Source organism: Tursiops truncatus, chromosome 7 (assembly GCF_011762595.2).
Source record: "Tursiops truncatus isolate mTurTru1 chromosome 7, mTurTru1.mat.Y, whole genome shotgun sequence".
NCBI lineage: Eukaryota > Metazoa > Chordata > Mammalia > Artiodactyla > Delphinidae > Tursiops > Tursiops truncatus.
This window is the reverse complement of record NC_047040.1, coordinates 97183953-97206257: the sequence shown is the minus strand read 5'-3', so window position 1 is coordinate 97206257 and position 22305 is coordinate 97183953. Positions and strand designations below refer to the sequence as shown.

The 22305-nt window shown below is 46.6% G+C and overlaps 1 protein-coding gene across 7 annotated transcripts in view; it reads right to left on the bottom strand.

Moving 5' to 3' along the window:
• The window catches only part of NCKAP5 (NCK associated protein 5), a 1063199-nt gene that overhangs the window by 31248 nt on the left and 1009646 nt on the right, over positions 1 to 22305 (bottom strand). For 5 of the 7 annotated variants that reach the window (XM_033860244.2, XM_033860243.2, XM_033860245.2 and 2 more), the window contains 2 exons: positions 15469 to 15783; positions 12590 to 12732 (listed from right to left, as the gene is read on the bottom strand). In XM_033860244.2, coding sequence (XP_033716135.1) covers positions 12590 to 12732; positions 15469 to 15783 — 458 coding nt within the window. Of the gene's footprint in view, positions 1 to 9372; positions 9506 to 12589; positions 12733 to 15468; positions 15784 to 22305 lie in introns of those variants that run through there. The other 2 variants (XM_033860246.2, XM_073807770.1) reach the window with 2 other exon arrangements.

Genomic DNA, 22305 nt, shown 5'->3' with positions numbered 1-22305 from the left:
GAGAACGACTAACGGCCCAGTCAAAAACTGGGCAAAGGTCACTCCCGGATGATTCACAGATTCAGAAATACAATGACATTTAAGTAGATTTAAGCAGAAGTTCTCAGCCTTACACTTCATAAGAGAAATCAAATCCAAACCACACTGGAAATACATTTCTTCTACGTAAGATTGGCGGAGCACAACAGTTTGACCTTGAATTTGTTGGTGAGACTTTGGGGGGACCAGGCATGTCAATCACGGCAGGTGGATGTGAAAACGGCCCAACTCCTCTGACGATGCGTTTACTATGACTCAGAAGTCTAATTCTGGGAACCCATTCCATAGAGGACTAGTTCCACTAATTATGTACCTAGTACATAGCTGTGAAAAAGAAGGAGGAAGACTTTTATGTACTGACGTGGAGCGATCTCCAGGATATGTTGTGAATTGGAGGAAAACAGAACAAAACAAGAAGCAGCACAGTGTGTACAGTTTGCTTTACTTTATATACAAAGTATTTATTTGCATTTGCTTGGTTTGCACAAAGAAAGACTCGAAGGATGAGCAAGAAACCAGTAAAGCTGGTTAACCTATATGAGGCGTGCGGCACAGAGGTAGGGGAGAGGCTTCTGGGATCCAAACAATAAAATCAAGCTGTGAAAAATGAGACCTGAGGAAAACTCTGAGAAGCTCTCCAAACAGCAGAGACTGCTGGATCCTGAAAGCTGAAGCTTGATGTCCGAGTCACTATAGGCTTTGTTTACAGCGATAGAACATCAGGCCTGGTGGCGGGGGGTGGGGGGTGGGGGGGGTGATCCTGAAGACATCCAGCTCGGGATTGGCTGAATGAGGGCAAGACAGATGTTTGCTCAAGATCACTCAGTAAGTTACGGTCCAAGAAGGCACATGCATGCTCCAGGATGGGTATCTGAGCCCTTGTGCACATCTCAAAGATTTCGTGGGCGCTGTGGTGCAGTGAACGATGCCAGCATAGCTTTAGGTCTATTCCTCTTCTTAGTCTGAACCATTCTGTGGAAGGGTCCTGGCAAGGGGCCCTTTCCAAATGTCACAATGCGCTTTTTAGGCAAGTAGGAAACGCTGAGGTCCCCCAGGGACCCCAAACACCTGCTGACGATGTTTTTTCTTCTTTTAACATCTAACTGCAATTTACCTGCTTCACTAGAGCAGCGTGAGGATTAACTGTCCTCGGGTAACTTGCAAGTCTGTAAAGGAGTCCCGCCTCCTCTGGCACATGTTCTCTAAGAGAGACAGAAATGAAACACTAATAAGAGGCTTAATGGGTAGCAGCCTCAAACAATCTGCGGTCTGTGTTAGTACTTCAGACGGTCGCCCTGTCCCTGATACTCAGACAGAGGCACCGGACCAGACGCCACAGGCCATTGTGAGAGGCCCAGACAGAAGCACGGACATCCCTTCCAAAGCCTCTCGGAGGACGTGCATCTTAACCCCCCATCAGGTAGCTGGGCCAGGCCTGGTGCACCCGCTGGGCAGGCAGGGGGATGTGGCTGCTGTTATAGTTCGGCACAAATATTTGACAGCTCGTCCCTCCCAACAGACATTTCCGATACGCAGAGGTTAATCTCGTCCCGGCTGCTTCTCAGCCCTGCTGACATCCTGTGCAGGATACGGCTTTGTTATCAGGGCTGCCCTGTGCATTATAGGAGGTTTAGCAGCGTCCACGGGCTCTACGCACCAGACAGCAGCCCTCCCTACCACCTGTGAATTGTGACAGCCTGTAATGTGTCCGGACATCACCGAGCGTCCCGTGGGGAGCACAGTCAGCCCGTTTGAGAGCCACTGGGCTAGATGACCTAGAGTGAACACTGGAGGTATCCCTCGGATTATGGGTGAGCGCTACACAAAAGTCATTTTCAGACGCGCTTCTGGGGCTGCAGGGTGGCAGGGGCCTTGGAGGTCTAGCAGGTCCTTCTGCGTCCCCTGCATGAGACTGAGGAGATGCACGCATTTTCACAAATGAAATGGCATCCGATTCACTGCTTATTTATTTAGATCCACTGCCCAGCTTTCTTTCAGTCCTGGCAGCCAAAGATTGCTATTTTGCACAGCACTCTGTGTTATGTGCTCTCCCTACCTAGTCCACAACAAGCAAGGATTTGTTCTGTTCTTTGAAATTCTACTTTGCAAGCTCCTGTTTAAATGTCTGGGGCTGTGTTGGAACTTGAGGTGGTAGCACTGGGGGAGCTGTGGTAATGGTGGGGGGGAGGGGAGAATGTCCATCACAGAGTGACAGACTCCGGGGGGCATCTCTTCCCTCCAGAATGTCTCATTAGGGTCCCCAGACTTAGTCTGCATCTCCTCTGTATCCCGCGGTCCAGTTTAATTGAGCGACGGCCTCACCACGGCACACGGCTCTTTTGATCGGAGGGTAAACTCATTCTGTCCATCGTGACATTTGCTTTCTTAAGGGCCTCACAGTATGCAGCTTTAATAATTAATTAAATGCAGGTCACATCGCAGCCTCCCTTTTCAAGCCTGTCTGAGGACACAGCGGGTTCTTTCTGACGGTTAGCTTCTGACCACGTGGTTTTTAGAAGCTAGTGGGGTTTCCTGTTTTGTTTTGTTATTGTGCATAACAATATTGTGCATAACAAGTGGGGACACTTTTCCCCACTAAAAAAACCCCCAAACTTCAGCAGAGTGCAAACCCAATCGGAACAGCTGAAAGGGCTGTGGCTTTTCTGATGGGGAATAAATGGTGACAGAGAGAAATTTGAGAACCTGGCTCCAGTAAGGGTCTCAGAGCAGCCTGCCTGTCACGGTCAGTACTTTCCATTTGTCATGCAGGAAAGTTTACTGCCAGGAGACACATCCCTTGTGTTTTATTGCATGTGTCTATTCCCCTCAAGCTGGGATGGGCTTGTCAATATAAAGCCAATCTTTAAAATGATCTAAATAAGAGAGAAGATCCAGGAAGGACTAAAGAGAACTCTTACCGCTAGTGTCCATTTGAAACTAAAGACTTCTCCAGGGGGACTCAGAATGATTATAACGAGTTTGGATTTAGTTTAACCCAATGCTGATTTGGCATATTACAACGATTTGTCATCTTTAAGCCATGTGCCAGATGAACGCTTTAAAATAGATGCAACTTTGCGTGAATTCTCTACAATATAGCAAAATCTGATTGCTCTATTAATAGCCAAAGTCCTTGGCCTCGGCAAGACAGAGTGGCAGCGTTTTTAAAATTCATCATCTCTGCATAATTAGTTGTGAATCTCAAAATATTCAAGCTGAGGAATTAACCAGGAACTGGAGCCGTTATCCTTCAGTGTCCCTTTTCATAGTGGTCCACAGTCATCATGTCCTTGTGTTTTTCTAATTACTGCAAAACCAATTGTTTTTAACTCAGCTGCCCTGGCTCTTTGTAATTTGTTGAATGTAATCACCTTGAAATGAAGAAAACGTACTTCTTGTTCAGGAAACGGGGGCTTTTTTAGAGGAGCATCGTCAGTTGGCTGTGGGACCGTGGTTCTGGAGCTTTGCTCATTGGACCTGATCACTGCATTTGAGGGTGAGGGGTCAGAGGAGGGAGGGAGTGTTCTTGAAAGTAAGTTCGAGAGCACAGTGATCTATAGACCCTAGTGGGAAGTCAATTTATGAAAACTAAAAACAAATGAAGTTCCGGTTCCTCACTCTGAGCATGGCCTTAGGCAGTAGAACACAACCGTTTAGGACTCGAGCAGCATCTCTCTCAGATGACGTTTCGAGTCTGTAGGTCTGCTTAGAAGCATCGAGGGAGCAGGGCTATGTCGCTAACCTGCCCTCAAACGCCAGTGTCCAGCACTGGCCTGGACACAGAGTCAGAGCTGAATAAACCAGATGAACTAGAGTAGAGGTCAACTCTCTTCTTTGCTTTTATTCTTTCTGTCAATCTTGTTCATCTACTAACCACTCCAACTTAGAGATTTTCAAAGAACAAATACTGGAAGAGCAAAGGTTCTCAACCATTGTCTCCTTCAGGTCTCAAGGGTGTGATGCCTTTTCATCAATAAGAGTGACTCTCTGTGACAGTAACTCCCAAGTTGGGGCAGAGATTATGAAAATCAAGCCAGGGGACCGGGACCATTTAAAAGAGACAAAACAACACAGAGGAGTCTGATACGCCTCCAGCAGCCCCCATGAAGAATCATCATTAAAGAGGAAGCTGAGGGCTTCCCTGGTGGCGCAGTGGTTGAGAGTCCGCCTGCCGATGCAGGGGACACGGGTTCGTGCCCCGGTCTGGGAGCATCCCACGTGCCGCGGAGCGGCTGGGCCCGTGAGCCATGGCCGCTGGGCCTGAGCGTCCGGAGCCTGTGCTCCGCAACGGGAGAGGCCACAACGGTGAGGGGCCTGCGTATCGCAAAAAAAAAAAAAAAAAAAGAGGAAGCTGAATTATGTCTGTATCCAGGAGAAAAATTGGAAAAATGGATTCAGCAATTTCTCTAGCAGAGCCATACAGAGAAGGAGACATGTCCTTATAGAATTTCTCTCTGTAGGCGGCGGCTCTGGGTCTTTCTTTCTCTGGACGAGGAAAGGCCCAAATGGATGATGAATGTTGCATGAGGTTAACCAAAGCCTTAACCAGTCCTGTGTTGCATTTTTTTCCAACACTTATGATGTTGTTTACCATTTATTCCACACCTATGATGTGCCAGGCCCTGTGCTAAGTGCTGAACACGAATGAGAAGACAGAGAGCCGGGAAGGCAGGCGTTTCTACAGGGAAAAAGAGAGGTTCGAGCTTGGATTTTGGCCCCTTGAGGTACCTGGCAGGGTAGGTGATGGTGGTGGGCAGCCAGATGGATGAATCAGAAGCTTGGGGGAGCAGCCTTGGTTAGAAATGGCTCATTCACCTTTTGCCAACCAGGTCCAGGGCCTTCAGTCAGGGCTGAGACTCCCCGCCCCGCCGGGGCTTCATCGCTGCACGTCCACTGGGTCTTCCCTATTCTACATTCTGGCCCTGGTTTGCTCTCTCTCTCTCCTTCCCCTTCCCACCTCTGTCCCTTGCTCCTGCCTTCTCCCAGGCTCCACCTGCAGGAAAGGGGCAGGAGTATTTGTTATGTCTAGCCTGGCAATTTGGAGTGGCAGCTCCATGGAAACAAAGCCACAGACTCACTCCACCCACCCCCTCACCTGCTGCGCCACCTACCCAGCTGCTAAAACCTGCTCCCACCGCTGCCTCTCTGCTAACACTCTGGCCTTTCTAAACACATTTCAGAGTCACTCTAAAGAAACCAACCATGAAAGGAAAGACGTGTCTTCACCTGAGTGCATTATGAGCCCTTAGGCAGGGTTTTGGAAGGCAGGATTCTTTTGCGTAAGAGGTCGAGGCCACTGAGTGTCCATTTCCTAGAAGCCTCGGAGGACAGATTGCCAATGGCAGGTACCCTCCCCTACCTGAGGGGAATTTCAGGGAACCAGGGAGAGAGGCTGTGTTTCAGAAAGGCCAACTAGCTTGGAGAACATCCACTAAGGCTTTAAGATCTACTGGCACATTCCATCCTGCAGGTTGGGGACCTCTATTACAAAACCTTTTTACTTAAAGAGGGAATGGGCTCGGGGAGGGGGGGTGTGGGGGGCGGGGCGGCTCGGGGCTAGGGGGCAATCTCACTTTACGTGCACAGGTGACGAAAGCAAGGCAAAATCCTGACTCCAAAGGGGAGAAAATCTCTACTGCACACCCAAAGGCATGTACTCCTTTTAGTGTTTTTCTCTTAATTGTTGCTCTTTTCTTTTCTTATCAACTTTGCCTACATCCAAAAAGTTACCGGTGCTGCATCGACCCTGAACGTCCCTCCCCAGGCTTGCTGGAAGCCAGCACACACCCACGGGCACGCCAGCCGTCTGCACGCGTTTTCCCTTCCTGGCAGCACTGACATCAGCCAGGGCTGGGGGGTAGCTGGATCGGGCAGGGTGGGCAGATGACAGAGTTCTGGCAACAAGTCCATGTTTAAAGACAGAGGGCAGATGCCTGGCTAGAGGGAAGGCTCTTCTTGCTGGTTGCGCTGCTTCCAGGGTTACTCTGCACCTTATCCCAAGAAGCACCACGTGCACAGAGGCTAAAGCAATAGCATGAAAGAAGCCTGCTCCTCTCAAACAGGGATTTGCTCTGGTTGGAGGGAAGAGGATGAACACAGTGAGGACAGACAGAAAAAAACCTGAGGCTGAGACTCACTTCAGTTTGCAGGGGGATAGAAAAAAAAGGTAAAAGAGCAAGTTCACTGTTCACCAGGATCCGTAGCCATCACCGAATGCATATCCCTTCTTGCTCTGCACAACTCGTTTAAACAAGCTGGGCTAAAACTCTGAACCCTAAAGTGATTTCTCTCATCCTCAGGTACGCCCCCATTCAGAGTCAGACAATTTGTCTTAATCTTGTTTCCTTTTTCAGGATGTTTTCAAACTGCCTTTAGACCGTCCCTCCTTCCCCATCCCCACTTCCTTCCCCCACCCCTGGAACCCCACTACCAGTGTGAGAGACGGGTCTACGAAGACTGTGTCCCTCCTTTTAGCAAGTAGCATATGGAATCGTGGAATTCCTCCTTGACATACTTTTTCCACTTGGCTTCTGAGACGTCACATTCTCCTCTGCCCCGCTCACTGCTGGTTCCTACCCAGTCTCCTTTGCTGGTTCTTTCTCTTCTCCACGACCTTTACACTTGGGAGGGCGAGGTCCTCTCTCTGTCAGCACTCTGTCCTCCTCTGATCTCAGCTGGACCCAGGGCCTTAGATGCCATCGACACGCTGACACTCCAGTTACCTCTCCAGACGAGACCTGACCTGCCCAACTCCAGACTCACACTACTCACACCTCCGCTTGCTCAATGGGCACCTCGAACTTAGCATCGATTACCACTCTGCTTCCCCCGACCTCAGCCTTCTCCACTGCAGTGGGCAGAGCTCTGTCCCTTCTAGGACGCCACCTGGCAACCATCCTTGACCCTGCTTTTTCTTTCACCCCCATCTCCAAGCGATCAGTGATTCATGTTGTATTTTTAATTAGAACTGGAATGAGACCATTGTCTCTCCTTGTGTTGTACAGTGACCCAAATCTGGCTACTAATATTGAAAGTTAATTGAAATAAAAACAAATTAAAAGAGAGGAAAATGGAACTCTTAGGGAAACGACAGCAAAAATTAAATTTAGAAATTCAGTCCCTTACACTAGCCACATCGCAAGAGCTCCTAAGCCATGGCTGGGTGATGGCTACGGTATTGGACAGGGCCGAGACACAACACTCCTTTCGCTGCAGAGAGTTCTATTAGCTCATGCTGCCCACTGCTTTCACTGTTACCACCCTGGTCCCAGCCACTAACACATCTTGCCTGGATGAGTGTCACTGTCTCTTAGTCGATCTTGCTTCTTCAGTCTTCACGACATGGCAGCCAGAGTGGTCCTTTGAAAACATCTCAGATCATGCCTCTCCTGTGCTCAGAGATGTCCAAAGGCCCCCATGCGTGGCTCTCAGGGGAGAAGCAAAGACCTCAGAAGGGTAAGCAAGGCCGTACGAGAGCTCTGGCTCCTTTTCCGTTTACTGGACCTCACCTCCCCGTCCTGCAACATCCCCCCTCTACCACGGCCACACTGGCTGCCCGCTGCTGCTGTCTCAAGGCCACGCGCTCCCCCCAGGTATCCTCCAGGGGCTCACTCCCTTCCCTCCACCACATGTCTGCTCAAACACCAACTTCTCAGGGAGACTTGCTCTGACTGCTCTATTTAAATCTTTTTTTTTTTTTTTTTTTTTTTGTGGTACGTGGGCCTCTCACTGTCGTGGCCTCTCCCGTTGTGGAGCACAGACTCCGGACGCGCGGGCTCAGCGGCCATGGCTCACGGGCCCAGCCGCTCCGTGGCATGTGGGATCTTCCCGGACCGGGGCACGAACCCGTGTCCCCTGCATCGGCAGGCGGACTCTCAACCACTGCGCCACCAGGGAAGCCCTCTATTTAAATTTTAACATCCGCTCCCACCCAACCACCACTCAGGAGCAGCCCTGCTTTCCCGTCCTACCCTGCTCAACCTGTCTTTTCCATATCTCCTTTCAAGAAACTATATACATTTACTAGCTTATTCTACCCATTTTTTTTTTACTGTCTGGCAGAGATCTTCGTCCATTTACTCACTGCTGGAAAGCTAGCCCAGAGGAGGCTTTTTATAAGTATTTGTTCAATAAATGAATGGAGTTTTAGAGCCGGAGGAGCAGTTGAGGGTCAATGAGGTAAGGTTATTCTTCACTGTGGACCCATGTTAAGTTCAGGGTAAGAGCTGGACTAGGGAGCTGGCCTGGCCTAGGCGTCTTCAGGGGGAAGGACCCATGATAATTAACTCTCCTTCCCCTTATCTGTCACAACCAGAGGGACGCTGACGCAGCCCCGAGAGCAAACAAGGACAACAGTCTAACTAAAACACCAGGGGGTATTCTCCACTTTCCTCTTGGTAAGCCTTTGCAGGATTCACCCATCTGTCCTGCTTCTCTGGTGACTTGTAGGACGCAAGCAACAGAGAGGAGGCTCAGGTTAATGACTATCCTTACACACCTATGTTACCACCAGGTATCACAAACGTCAAGACTCTTGGAAAACCGGAAACACACAGGGTTGCTAGATTACGTTTTTTTCAAAAGCAACACATCAGGCTTGTTTTAAAAAGGAAAGTCACGGTTTCATCACATAATTGCCACATTAGTATTTGAGAAAAGCTGATTAGTACAAAAAGAATGATTCTCCATTGTATCATTAAAATATGTCAGATAATCTAGAGCGGATTAGAAGAAGAGCAGATCCTAGACCACATTTTGTGTTAGGGGATCATCTGTCCTCTTGTATCTGTAAGGAAATGCCATCTGAATATATATATTTTTAAATGCCTCGGGATGATGGTTTTTCTACTGCCAATTCTCTTTCAAATAAAAATAATGTGAGAAAGTTTGAACCTCGTATAAACAGACGTGCTCATAATGACATGGGTAACGGGTCTAGAGTTACAGAGCAGGATATGAGCAGAGAGCCTGGGAACACCCCATCCATGGCTCACTGGATGACTTAACTTGCCGAAGTATGTAATTAAGAACCAAGTTATCTTTATAGTCATTCCTTCATTATGGAGATAACTCCACCGGAGACTTTTTGGGAGACGCCAGATTGGAAATAAAATCCTTACAGACCGCACTGCAATGTCATTAAGATAATACCAGAAAGCAAATTGATGCATGTAGACAATCTTCCATAAGTACCAGAAAATTAGATCTCGGGAGAGACATGGAACTGAGATGTAAAATCAAAGCGGGGTGGAGACAGAGCCCAGTGAAAGGCGTGACGGACAGCTTCCCGAGAGACAGGAGCCCCGAGTGTCCCGGGGCCCCGGCGTGCATTACCTGGGGTGGCGCTCTTCATCGCTTTCACTAACTTGCCCCTTCCAGCTCCAAAACCATTATTTCCATAGTCGGGGTCACTGTCACTACCACTGCCACCGCTGGCAGAGTACGCACACATTCTGGGTACCTTGTCCTAAATGAGTAACATGAGACCGTTAAGATTATTCACGCTAGTCAAAATGGGCAGACCATCCTGTGAGGATGTTCGTACCTGGCTGTTGGTGTGTGCACAGAATCGCATTCCCGCTGCCCCACCCCCAGCCTGCCTGGTCCGTCAGTCTGCCTCACGCGGAGCTGGTGAATTCTGCTCAGTTACCAGAGCCGCAGATATGGACCTGCACTGATGAAGCCATTGACCACACGCTGCCATTGCGTCCCAGTCACAGGACAGTCCCCACAGTTACCCGCTCTGCATTTTGTACACTGCTTTTATGGGGCCTTATTTTTCTCAAGTGCCAATTAGAGCTGCTGTCCCAGGCCTAATGGCTTATTTATTTATTTATTTTTATTTTATTTTTTGGCTTATTTATTTAGCTGATCTCACCATTGGCTTTCAAGTATCAGAGGGTATGACAATAATCAACCTTGGGAACAAGAGAATAAATGTTTACCCAATACCTAATTTTAGTCCAGCGCCTAAAAGGACAGGAGGCTTTAGGCAGGAACACAACTGCCTGCCTACGGGCTTATACATAATCCTTGAATCTACTGACAGGTCACAGGTCAGGGGACTTGGTCTTCCCGCTTACTCACATGCACACACAGCCTGGCCCAAGAGGATGTTACAGGTGTGGCAGTAACACCAAGTTCAGGAATTGTGGAGGTTGCTGATACCATATGGATGGTTCTTCCTGCCGTGCACACAAGCAGAACACTGATATCTAAGACCGCAACCCTTGTGTGCAGAATCAAGAGCATTTGGGGCTCTCGTTTATATGTTTGCAGGCTGCCCTATGAGAGCCGATTATGCCACACCGATCCCAGAGAGTTCAGGCACAGATGTATGGGATGCGTCTCTAACGTCAATCCTGTTTGGGAGGGTGCCGTTTGGTTGGAAATCATAAAAACACATTTTAGGATGTAAGCCCCCCCAGCTGGGGTTACAAATTCAAGCAGTTACTTATTTCCTTTATTCCTTCATTCACTGAATCATTCATCTACCCATTCAAAAGATGCTGTGCTAAGCACCTTAGTACCCACTCTGTGCTACGTGGTGGTCTAGGTTCTGGGGGTACAGAGCTCTATACAGGAGGTGGTCTAGCAAGGATGATGTTTGTGAAGGATGACAAGTTTATAGCAGTGGTCCCAAGAGAGCCCCATGTCTAGAGTTCCAGCAGGATGCTGGGTATGACGAGATGCATTTTTTCATTCCTCTATTCAACAGACACAAATGGAACCAGGCACTGTGCTTGGAACTGGAAATATAAAGCTCACTCTTACTTTAAACTTGCCTTCCCTGGCGGTCAGTGAAGCAGAGTTGTGAGTTCCAAGCCACAGTTGTGACTCTTACAAGTCAGGGCAGGACTTCCAATGCGCAAAGCTAGTGCAGGAGGATGAAGGGGACCCCGGAGAGCTGTGTGTGTCGGGGAACATGAATGTTGGGTGAGGAGTGCCCTGCCATCGCACATAGAGCGGGTAGCTCCCTCCTGGCCAGCACTGAGGAATTCCCTTTCTCTTTCTCTCTCTTTTCTCTTTTTTTTCTCCTTGGAATTGCTTGAGTCCTTTGCCACTATCGCCACCTGTTGTTTCTGAACTGTTTCCCCCTCCAACTCTGGATGTCTCCTAGGATTTTCTCAATGTGTTGGTCCCCAAATCAAGCACAGAGTTCTTGAAAGAGTGCTTCTCCAAGTGTGCCCTGTGGACCGGCAGCACCGTCATCACCGGGGAATTTAGTAGAAGTGTTTGGATCTCCCCCCATCTGTGCCACACAGGACACTGGGTATGTGTGGAGAGCAGCAAGGTGCGCCACCCTCCAGCTGATCCCGATGTCTGCTCGTGTAGGGAACTACTGCTGTGGGGAAAACTGAGAAAACCCTAACACTTAACAGTTAAGTCATGATAGAATACACCGGTTTACTCCTTTCAGACCCTTGTTCTGAGCGCTGGACATGGAATCCAGAGGGCTGAGTTCTGACGTCAGTGTCCCAGTAACTTTTGCTTGGACCTTGACCGTGGTCCAGCATCTCTGGAGCTGCTGTCCTCTGCTGTACATCAGGGCTGTAGGCCCAGGGGATCGCTTCGCCTACTTGTCCAGGGTACCATTTCCATACTGAGGTGCTAAAGACTGAAAGAAGGCTCTACCAGTCTGGCTGTGGGGCATCTCAGATGTGGGCTGATCTGGGTATTTCGTCATCAAGGTTGGGTAGCAACCCTAGTAGAGATAGTGATAGGGCCCCCTCATGCCGGGATTGGGAGAGCCAAGGCAGCAGAAGCAGCAAGGGCCAAGGAAGGGCCGGGAAGCTCAGGTAATTGATCCTAATGTCCTTTCTCCCACTCTTCTCACTACAGGTACCACCAAAGACACCGAAGTGGACCAGCCCAAGGGCAAGCTGAGAAATCGTGAACAGGCTGAATACGGCCCAAGTAATTAGTTGGAACAGGTAAGCGGGAGGGCACTGAGGAGGGACTACCACATAGCACCCAGGGAGGACCCAAGACTCCCGGAGCCCCGAGCTCCTCCCCAGGTCCAATCACACTTCAGGAGGCCTGTGTGCTTGCCATCTCAGGGCGGATGAAGAATCCCCAGCAAAAATGATGGGGATTGAAGAAACACACGTCTCCCTGACCCCGGCAAGTCACCTGACCACTCCAGGCTTTAGTTTCTTCATGCCAAAAGGGAAAATAATTATACCTGCTTTACTGGTTTCACAGGAGCAAGGTAAAAGACCAAGTAACTGATAATGAAAAAATATCATTGAATCATTCTAAGCGGTGCTCTTAGGGCTTGGGAGAGTGAACGGCCGTTCCACAATGTCTACTCAGGGCAGAGCATCCTTACCTCAAGAGCTGGGGTGCAGATGGATGGAATCATTTGAATTACAAGAACTCACAGTGTTACTTAATAATTCAGGAAGAAAGGAGAGCCTTGGTCTTTATGCACTAATCCCACAACAAATCTGACTTAACACTAAAACCTATCACAGAAGTGGTTAAGGAGGTCATTTTTCACACTCGGGACAATTAGGCGGAGGGGTGCCCTCCTGTCGACTCTCCTTACCTGGGTCTCCGCAGCAGCGCTGTCCCCCCGCCAGGCTAGAAGTGGCTTGCTCTCCACCGCCGTTGTGTTTTCAGCATATTTGAACGATGAACAAGTCTGAGGCCTTGGCCTGGCTTCACTCTGCATTTGGGAATTGATTTTTCCTAAATGAGGAAATGTACATGAAATCACAACAAGCTTTCTTCAACTCTTTACAAGTTTAGGGATGAGGGTAGGGGAGACAGTCAGAAATAATCCGAAGGGTCTAAACATGGTAACAGCTTGGTTTCCCAACATTCTGTCCCCTGCAAGTCTGTGCGAACAGAAATGTCTGCATAATTACGTGTATCTTTGGAGGATGTCCACCTTGGAGTCCAAAATGCAAACTGTGCTTGGACCACTTTTCCAAAAAATGTTGACAAATTTTTCATGTTAGAAAGGGTTCAGTGGGCAAACTGCTTGGGAAACGCTGATCATTCCTCAAACAGTGTTGTACGTCAAATAACAAACAAGCTTCTGTTTTAGAGGACTTCTCGGAGCCTTCATTATGCTAATGGGGATTTTCATAATTTCCAAAGGGAGGAGGTGAATCCACAGTCTTTCCCAAACATGTTTGATCAGGGAACCCTGATTTTCCTAGGAAACTTATGAAGGTCATTCTGAATAAGGTGGTTTGCGAAACTGCTCAGAGGCCCTTCAAGATCTTGCCGGGCAGTCTCAAACTCATATGTGCATATACCTCGGCCAGGCTTTTGTTCCACTGCAGGTTCTGATTTGGTAGGTCTGGAGCAGGGTCTGAGAGCTGGCATCTATGACAAGCTCCCAGGGGCTGCTCTTGGCCCATGGATTACATTGTAAGTAGCCAAGGGTGCGATTAGCAGAGAATGATTAAAATGTCTCCATTACCCATAATAGCAGATTAACCTGCAGAGTGTAGTCTTTCCTCATGTCAGAAAGGAGAATTGCTGTCATTATCCTTCAGCCTCAGTGATTGTCAACAGGACAGGCTGTGAAAGCCTTTCAACAGCATTTTGCTTGTGAGCAGAAGTGAGGTAATGTATTTTCATCAGCTCTGGGAGGTCTGTACATTTCCTTCCATCTTTGATACGGGGATAAGAAAATAACTAATTCAAATGCATATATTAACCAGGAATTGACTGCTCAAAACCACTTTCCTTTTTTTCTTTTCTTTTTCTCTTTTTCTTTTTTTTTTGCAGTATGTGGGCCTCTCACTGTTGTGGCCTCTCCCGTTGCGAAGCACAGGCTCCAGACGTGCAGGCTCAGCGGCCATGGCTCACGGGCCCAGCCGTTCCGCGGCATGTGGGATCCTCCCAGACCGGGGCACAGACCCGTGTCCCCTGCATCAGCAGGAGGACTCTCAACCACTGCGCCACCAGGGGAGCCCCCACTTTCCTTTTGTTCCAACTAGATCTCCATTCCTTAATATTTAAAATGAGTAACCAATGGCCACAGAAAAGAGAAAAGCCTTGGAAAGCCAGCCCTGCCTCTGACCCGCAGTGACAACATCTTAAGGTAGACAGGAAGCTTCGGGATGGACGGCACAAAAATGTCCTGCAGTGTGTTGACCTCACTCTCTACCGTATACTACTTTTTTTTTTTTACAACTCTTCACGACAATCTAATTAAGACACAAAACTAAGATAACCGGTGCGCTGGATATTAGCAGCAAGATCAGAACAATCTCCTTCCTGTCCCCTTCTTATGAAGCAATTCAAGGCTTGCCGTTCCTATTCAATTTGTTATAATGACGGTGTTTAATCATGGAGTCTGCTCGGCGCCTGCCGCTGAATTGAGGTCACACATGTGACCAGTCAGGCATGGAGCACATAATCCATAACTACAATTTCGCCCCTGAATCTCTGGAGGCTGTGTCATTAAATAACAGTACATTTATTTCAAAAATAATATATGTCCCAGCGTTTTCAAATGTAGCCTTGGCTGGAAATAAGCAGAAGTTTGTGATGAAACATTCATGGCAGTCAGTATTACTGTATGGAGGAAGAACTCAGCCATGGGAATAACCCAATCACATTGACTCACAGATGTTTAATGAAAAGTCTTCTTTGCTAATTTCTCAGAAGCCCATGGTATAATCTCTACTTGTGGTCGCTTTCTCATCAGCAAATCCTAAATGAAAGTCTTTAGAATTCTAGTTCATAGGCTTAGGCGTGTCATAAACGCACCATGAGGCGCACAAGTTAAAAATTATTTCGTGTCATCCTGAACTGCAATAAATATTTTTAATCTTGAGGGAACAGTGAAAAAACTTTGACCCTTAGCCTGGCCCTATCTTTAATCATGAAAGCTTGTTTCCATCGACTGCAGCAAAGGATGGTACTTCTCAGTGGGAAGGCTCCCTCCATCCCACTGTAGTTAACAGACAATCTACTGCTAATATATCAAACTACGTTTTTTATAGCTCAACGTATAAATACATTTGAACGGGATAGGAATATGTCAGAAGACATATGTTTCTGTGAGAGGGCAAACAACATTTCAGCTAAATTTATGTCTTGGGCCTAGATTGGTCTATACTCAGAGTTAAGTTTTAAAAGACAAAATCTGAAGTCTACGTTGTATGGTTTTTTCTTTACCAATTTATATATCCATCTACCAGTGCTAACAACGTGCTTGTCTCCTTTATGTGTGTGTACACTCCTTAAATAATACTGAGAGTAGATGATGCTTAATACTTGTTTTCTTTTTATGTTTTGGTTGAGGACATAAGGGGATTTCATGCATCTACATTTCCACTGGGCAGAGGTCACTGACTGACCTCCTGGTGGAAATCTTTTCTGCTGCCTGTTCTCCATCTTTGTCAGCAAGTGCATGATTCTAGTGAGCAAACAATCTCATTTGGAAGGTGACAGGCATTTTACCTGAGGAGGCTGGCTTGGGGAGGCGACTCTGAAGAGGTCGCATCCCTCTGGCAGTCATGATGGGGTCGGACGTGGAATGAACAATGGCGTTGTCTTTAGATCCCCGGCTGTCTGCAGAGGAAGGCACTTCTCGTTCAAGGGTCTGGGCTCTTATGGAAGAAGCTGCACAAAGGGCTGGCTGGAGAGACAGGAGGGGCTCAGTGTCATCGGGGGAGTCTGCTTGGCACAGGTGCCGTCCCGCTGAGCGGTTTCCTGAGTCTGGGAGCGGGAAGGTTCCAATCCCACTGTCCAGTGTCCTCATCTGGCAGTTCGTTTCTAGACAGAGTAACATAGTGAGAATTAGAGACTGCTCACGTAAAAGGAGAAAAGGATCATGGGCATTTGGATCTGGTCTGGAGGAAAGGGGATATCTAGAAGGAAGAAACACTCGTACGGCTGTAGTAGATTTCCAGGGAGTGGCATGAAACAGACATCTGATTGAACACGGAAATATTCCCTTAACATAATACGGAGTAAGAAGGTTAGCCATTACTGGCAGCAAGAGTCACGTGTACATACAAAGTACATGGTTCTCTAGAGTTATAAGGGTAAAAGAACGCTCATTGGAGACCAAAAATTATTTTTGATCACCCTTATTTCAATTGGGAATCATATGACTTCAATCAATTAGGTAACATTTATTAACTGAAATAAGATGAGTAATGAGCACACGTAACACATTGAAGTGATGCCCTAACAAAGGCAGTTGTGCATCTCTTACGTGAATTACCATCCGCCAGCAGTTAACTAAGTCTCTGGCCTCTCCATTTGACTGTGAGGACAAGTAATTCACAGACTATAAGGGTCATCCCCAAAGGTACATCACTTATCATGTGGGCTTCCTCTGACTCAACTGCCATCTGAGGTCTCACAGAGAAGGTCATAGGGCCACTTTCTGTCTTTCCATCTGCCTTCATGTAATGACAAAGCTCATCAGTACTCTCCGGACTTCTTGTCATACCCAGGGCTCCCACTATTCCCTAAAACAAACCGAGTTGATTTCACCATATGTGTGACATATTCTGCCAATTACATCTCATCTTCAAAACGTTTTATATGCAAGAAAAATACAATATCTGAAAAAATTATCACAGAATGAATTCCTGAAATGTGGTGTAGTTTATCTAAGCCAATGAGACAGCTTCCAAGATCCGCTTGTCACCCAAAAGTCTCCTGTTTACACGATAATCTTAGAGCGAAACAGCCTTAGTAAAGTTTGCATTAGCATCTTATCAGTCTAGGACTGGGGAAGAGGCACAACAACACCGTGTTAGGCATGGTGGGGAATATAATAGACTATGTTGTGATCTTTGTATCAAGAGGCTCGACAGCTAACATTTCAGTGGTGCATGGGAGTCTGGTCTCTGCTAATAACTAATTGTGAGAGCCCTCCACATAAGATCCTTAACCCCTCAAGGGCTCAGGTTCCTTATAGAGTTTCTGTGAGAATAAAGATACGTTCACTGTGGAATCTCTTGAATTTAGAATGACGCCTAGCACACCGCAGGATAGCTGAATGAAAGAAATCATGAATGATGACGTATAAAAAAACACTAGGTATATTTATTAGATTTCAGTAGATATCTGACAGGTAAATAGTTTATCCTTAAGTACCTTTCTCACACAATCTCATTTGATGCTCACCAATTAGTATCTGAACTTCAGAATTTGACCATTCCCCTACCTTTCTCCTCAAAACGTCTCTGCTCTGAGTACTAGAATTCTGGGAAATTCCTAATACTCAGGTGAAAACAAAGGGGTGGGGGTGGGTACAGAGTTAGCTTTTATAGGTTCTAGTAGCTTTGGTCCTTGGCTTTAGAAGCACTAGAAAGATGAAGTCCCTATCAAAAGAGAGGATTCAGTCTCCAAAGGGACATTTAGTAGGAAGATACAGATACCCTTTCTCCAGTATGATGCCACTTAGCCATCTCACACGCCATCTGATCTCAAAGACTGACCGTGGACTCCAGGGGCCCTGAGTCACGTGGCTATAGTCTGAGATCTTTCCCAGAACCACAAGGGCTAAGTTTTAGTTCCATTCATTTCAGGGCCTCCACCTGGTCAGCTCTCCTCTCAACCAGCTTCCGAGATTATTCATTATCTTCTCTATTCATTTTCTCCTCAATTAAGCCGACTCAATTGCTACAAAACAGCCTTTTGGAGAAATAATCAGCTGTTTGCATGGGAAGGCAATGCCAGAAAAGCAAGATCTTCTTATTCAGAATTTGGTGTCCTTCCTTCATGTTAGCCTAGACATACGACACGCCTCATATTTGACAATGTCCATATGTTGTACTGGGGGCAATTCTAAATGTCTGAACTATTTCAGTCTCACACAGGAGTAAGTGGATCGGAATCGACCCAGTCTTCAGGGATGGGGATCAAAGATTCATGGGATGTAACAGATGTGTCAGTCCCTACGTGCCCCAGGCTGCCTGCCATAATAATTTCCTCCCAGCATCTCCAGGACGCCTACCTCTGAACAGAAGAATGCTCAACATGGCAACATTAGGGGTTCTTTTCCTTTTGTGAAAATGGATCATCAAGTTTGGCTGCAGCCAGAAGTTCACTGCTTTCTTTGTATCATCCCTTCATCCTCTCAACCTCAAAGGGTAAGAACTATCATTGCCATTCACAAATGAGAAATCATGGCTCAAAAAGGTAACTTGTCCAAGGCTGTACGCTGTAAATAAAGAGCCTTGGATTTGAATCCAGACTTACATAAATACAGAGACCACGCTCTCAGCCACCAAGTTATACTGATTCTGCCAAAAAGTTCAGGTAAATCCAGAAGTGGAGTCTGCTCTGTCAGCAGCCATTGAGGCACCCTTGTGAGCTGAGAGTGCCCAGAAGGGCCCCCCGCCTCTGGCCAGTGCGCCCAGCTTCTCCTATGGAACTGGTGCTGGCCCTGAATTCCAGCTGGTTCCCATACCTCCCATCCTGAGGACGGAGTTAACAGTTCCACGGTTCCCGAGAACCACAGTTGTCCGGTACGTCTTCCCCCACCCTCTTGGATCGATCGCATCTGTAGACTCCCATGCCAGGGTTTTTCTGGCATTTATCTCATCTCTCTGGCCCTGGTGATAGGCATTGCCTGCAAGGGAAATATTTTTTTGGCTTTGTCTAAGAACTCTCTCCCCTATAGGTATTTTATGAGTTAATCCAGCCCCTTCAAATGGAGACTCAAAAAGCAAAGTAGGATTCTTGGCAACCTTTTCAGTGATTTTTCTGGGGCAAGGCCCCAGACACTAAAGCCCATGTACGTTGGCCTGGCCTGTAACACCAGGCAGGAAACAGGGCAGGGAGAAATCTGGGGTAGGAAGAAAGATAGAGGAGGTCTAACTCTGGTGCCCTTCTGAGGACACCAGCATTTCTTGGCATCTGTCCCTTTATATTATTTTCTTTTCCCTTCTTTCCCTCCACGATACTGTCATAATCAGAAGCTATAAAACAGGACTTCTGGTATTCCTGAGTTCTTTGATCCTCTAAGAATTGTGTGCACTGACATTAAGCACAGAAATCACCTGTTATTAAAGCCACCTTTTTATTTCTAAAAATTACAGATGCCAAATGCAGTGAATTTGAAGGACTCACTTGTAATACCTACGAAATGAGGTATGGACAGTCAGGAACTCAGACACCATATGCCAAGTTTCCCCCTCAAGCAAATTTCTCCAGAATGCATAAACCTTTGGAAATAGAGTTTATACTGAAAATGCTGACACCTTCTTTATGTAGTTTCTTTCAGGCACTGTAAGTTTCTTACAGTTCATAAAAATACTGTAATCTGAAAAAGTGTTAGATATTGTACTTTTGAAGTCAGTTTCTTTTCTCAGGGGATTATAAGAACTCACAAAATAATTGTATGGCCGTGATAAAGATTAAAGTTCAAAGGGACAAGCCAGCCTTGCATCCACAATGAGTTGACTCAGTTCTGACCTCACAACATGTTCAAGTTCACGTCGTGACTGTGAGAACACCTGTCAACAGGGCCTTGCTAATGAGTTCAAGGGTTGGATCACAAGACGGACCAGCGGGTTTCACTCTTTCAAGGTCACTAATGACTTCTCCTACCCTGATGACTTCTCGTCATCCCATCTGCCTTCTGTGTCTTAAGGTAAGTTCTCTCACTTATCACCACCACCAAGCCCCAGATGTTTCATGGGATGACTTACAGCAGTGCTTCCCAGTCCTTTTAAAGTTCTGGCACACGTAGCAAATACACACATACAGCTCACTGAGGAACACACCAGCTGCCCCAGGACCCCCGGCTACCTGAGAGCTGAGGGCTCAACATCTCAGCACACCTGGGGTCCGTTCAGGGCATGTCAGCATGGTAGGGAATCTCTTCCTTACAGAATGGACTCGGGACCTTCTTTTCCTGTCCCTTGGATGCATTATCTTGCATACCTCCAGCAGGAAAGGAGATGGACAGCCTTGTAGTCTGTTAGCAGCTGACAGGAGAATTTTTAGGTCCTTCTTTTTTGGAAGGAATGTTGAGAGTGTTGTGTTAGGAATACTGTCTGGCCTCAGAGCTTCAGTAAAGAGGGATTTATTGTGCCTGGGGTGGGGTGGGGGGGATGAGTCAGCGGAGGGTGAGCAGGGCAGCCCAGATTGGGGACGTTCTGCGTGGGATGGTGGCAGAGAAGACATTTTGGAGAAACAATTCAACCAGGGGTTTTTCAACTGTTAACTCAGGATGTGCAATACAAAATCCCCACTCAGCTCATCAGCGAGCATCAGCCCTCTGCTCCTGGACCAGGTGCCCCAGCAGGTGGCTTTAGGTTCCTCATATGAAAATCAGATTATATAACCTCCATCACAGGGGCGCTCTGAGGACTAGCTACATAGCACATAATAAACATAGCACGATGCCTGGAACAGGTACACAGCTATTATTCAGAAAATGGCAGCAATTCTCAAAATAAGTGTTATTAGACTGCTAGCAGCCTGGGGGCAGATTGGTTTTTATCCATCTCTTCAGAATTCCCACGTAAGCCTGTTCCTGACTCTACATCGCCTTTTTCTACAGAATGGCAATTATATGCTAATAGAGCTGATGATAACTATAGGCTGAGAGAGTGCCTGATTTATTCGCCATCACCCACGCTCAGCACAGAGCCTGACACATAGCTAGCACGGAGTGTAATGAAAAAATAGGTGGATGAAATAAGCTCTCATCTTTAGAAAATTCTTCCTGAAATTAAATTGAATATGAACTTTTCCTTTTGAAATCCCAATCTGCTGTTTTTTTTGTTCTCACTTCAGCAACCAGAGAAAAGAGCTGACTTCCTTTTTCTGTGCAGCTATAGTTCTCATACAGCCAGACTTCATTAATTCAGATAGCCAGGGGGGATAAGATCATTCAGAATTATTGAATATTTTAAAGACAGGTTTCTTAATACTTCCAAGCCCTTAGAGCAAGGGTCAGTGACCAAGACGAAGGATAGTGCAGGGAATGTGGCTTTAGTATCCGCCTTGGCGCCCGCCCCTACCTCAAAGCATCACTGGGCTGGAAGGTCCCAGGTCTGGCCTCATTCCTCCTGCTCTCATCCTCAGGGAGTGTAGATGCCAAGCTGAGTGCCGGCATCACGTTTAACATCAGCACGCATAGTAGCACAAGAACCAAGTTATCACAGAGGCAAGTTCCTGGGAGCCATTTGTAGTGAACAGATGAGATTACTCAGGGACTTCTTATATGTCCTTACACAAAACAGTGAGGTTTTTCTCTTTTAAACAACTTGTTCTCTTGATTGGCTTCTTGCATCTTCCAAATTTGTTTTACACTATTCATTTACATTGTAACACTATATTTAAAATAGCTGCAAAGGGAAAAGCTTATTTCCAGCACTGCTTCAGTTAATATAAATTTCCAAGTTACTGCAATCTGTATTAGCACTGATTTTGAGTGTTTGGGAAAGGCCACTAACTCATTTTTTCCTCAGTCTTCTACAGATTAAAGTATCTCAATTTTTTTTTCACGGATCCTATCTCACAAATCTTTAATTGCTTAAATGTATAAACCAAAACTCTTGGTATTATTAGTGTATCTGTCCATAGAGATTATTATATAGGACAGGCTTAAGCAAACCCGACTTGAGTTCCAAGTTCATCTAAATATTCAGAAGAATGAAGCGAAGACAATAGGCTTCAGAGTTGGAAAGACTAGGCTTGACGATCTGCTTGGCTACCTGCTGGCTGTGTCACAACAAGGGAATTTTTAAACGATCCTGACATCATATAATCATAGCTCATTGGTAATAATGCTCGTTACAAAGTAGGTACTCTGTAAGTTTCCAGAAGGGGTTGTCAAGGAGAGGTGAGGGCCCCTGCAGGTACATAATACACACACTGTCTGGAATCGAAGACAAACCAAACTTCCCCTGTGTGGTCAGTGTTCTACTGCAGCACCTGCGTACATTTCACTAAACAACTGCCCCAGTTATTTCCTAAGCAAGTACCATGTGGCAACCATTTCCTTGGGGGTTACTTGATCACATCGTTATTGAACGATTATAAACGTGCAGCAAAGTACTTGGAGTTGGTTGCAAGCTGCCTCATGTATAGAAAAGATGGAGTCCATTTTCCCAAGAAATCCATTTTGGAATAGGCACCGGAAAGGCTTTTTAAAAAGCTTCAGCAAATGATGTTTACTAATTATCCTTTGTTCACAGACTTGCTACATTCTCAGGGAATATTCCCAAATTAGTAAGCTCTGATTTTCAGTCTATCCTAAAAGGTTACACTTGCTTCTGTGCAATGATCTACCCTCTCTTATATATTCAAACAAACTGCTTC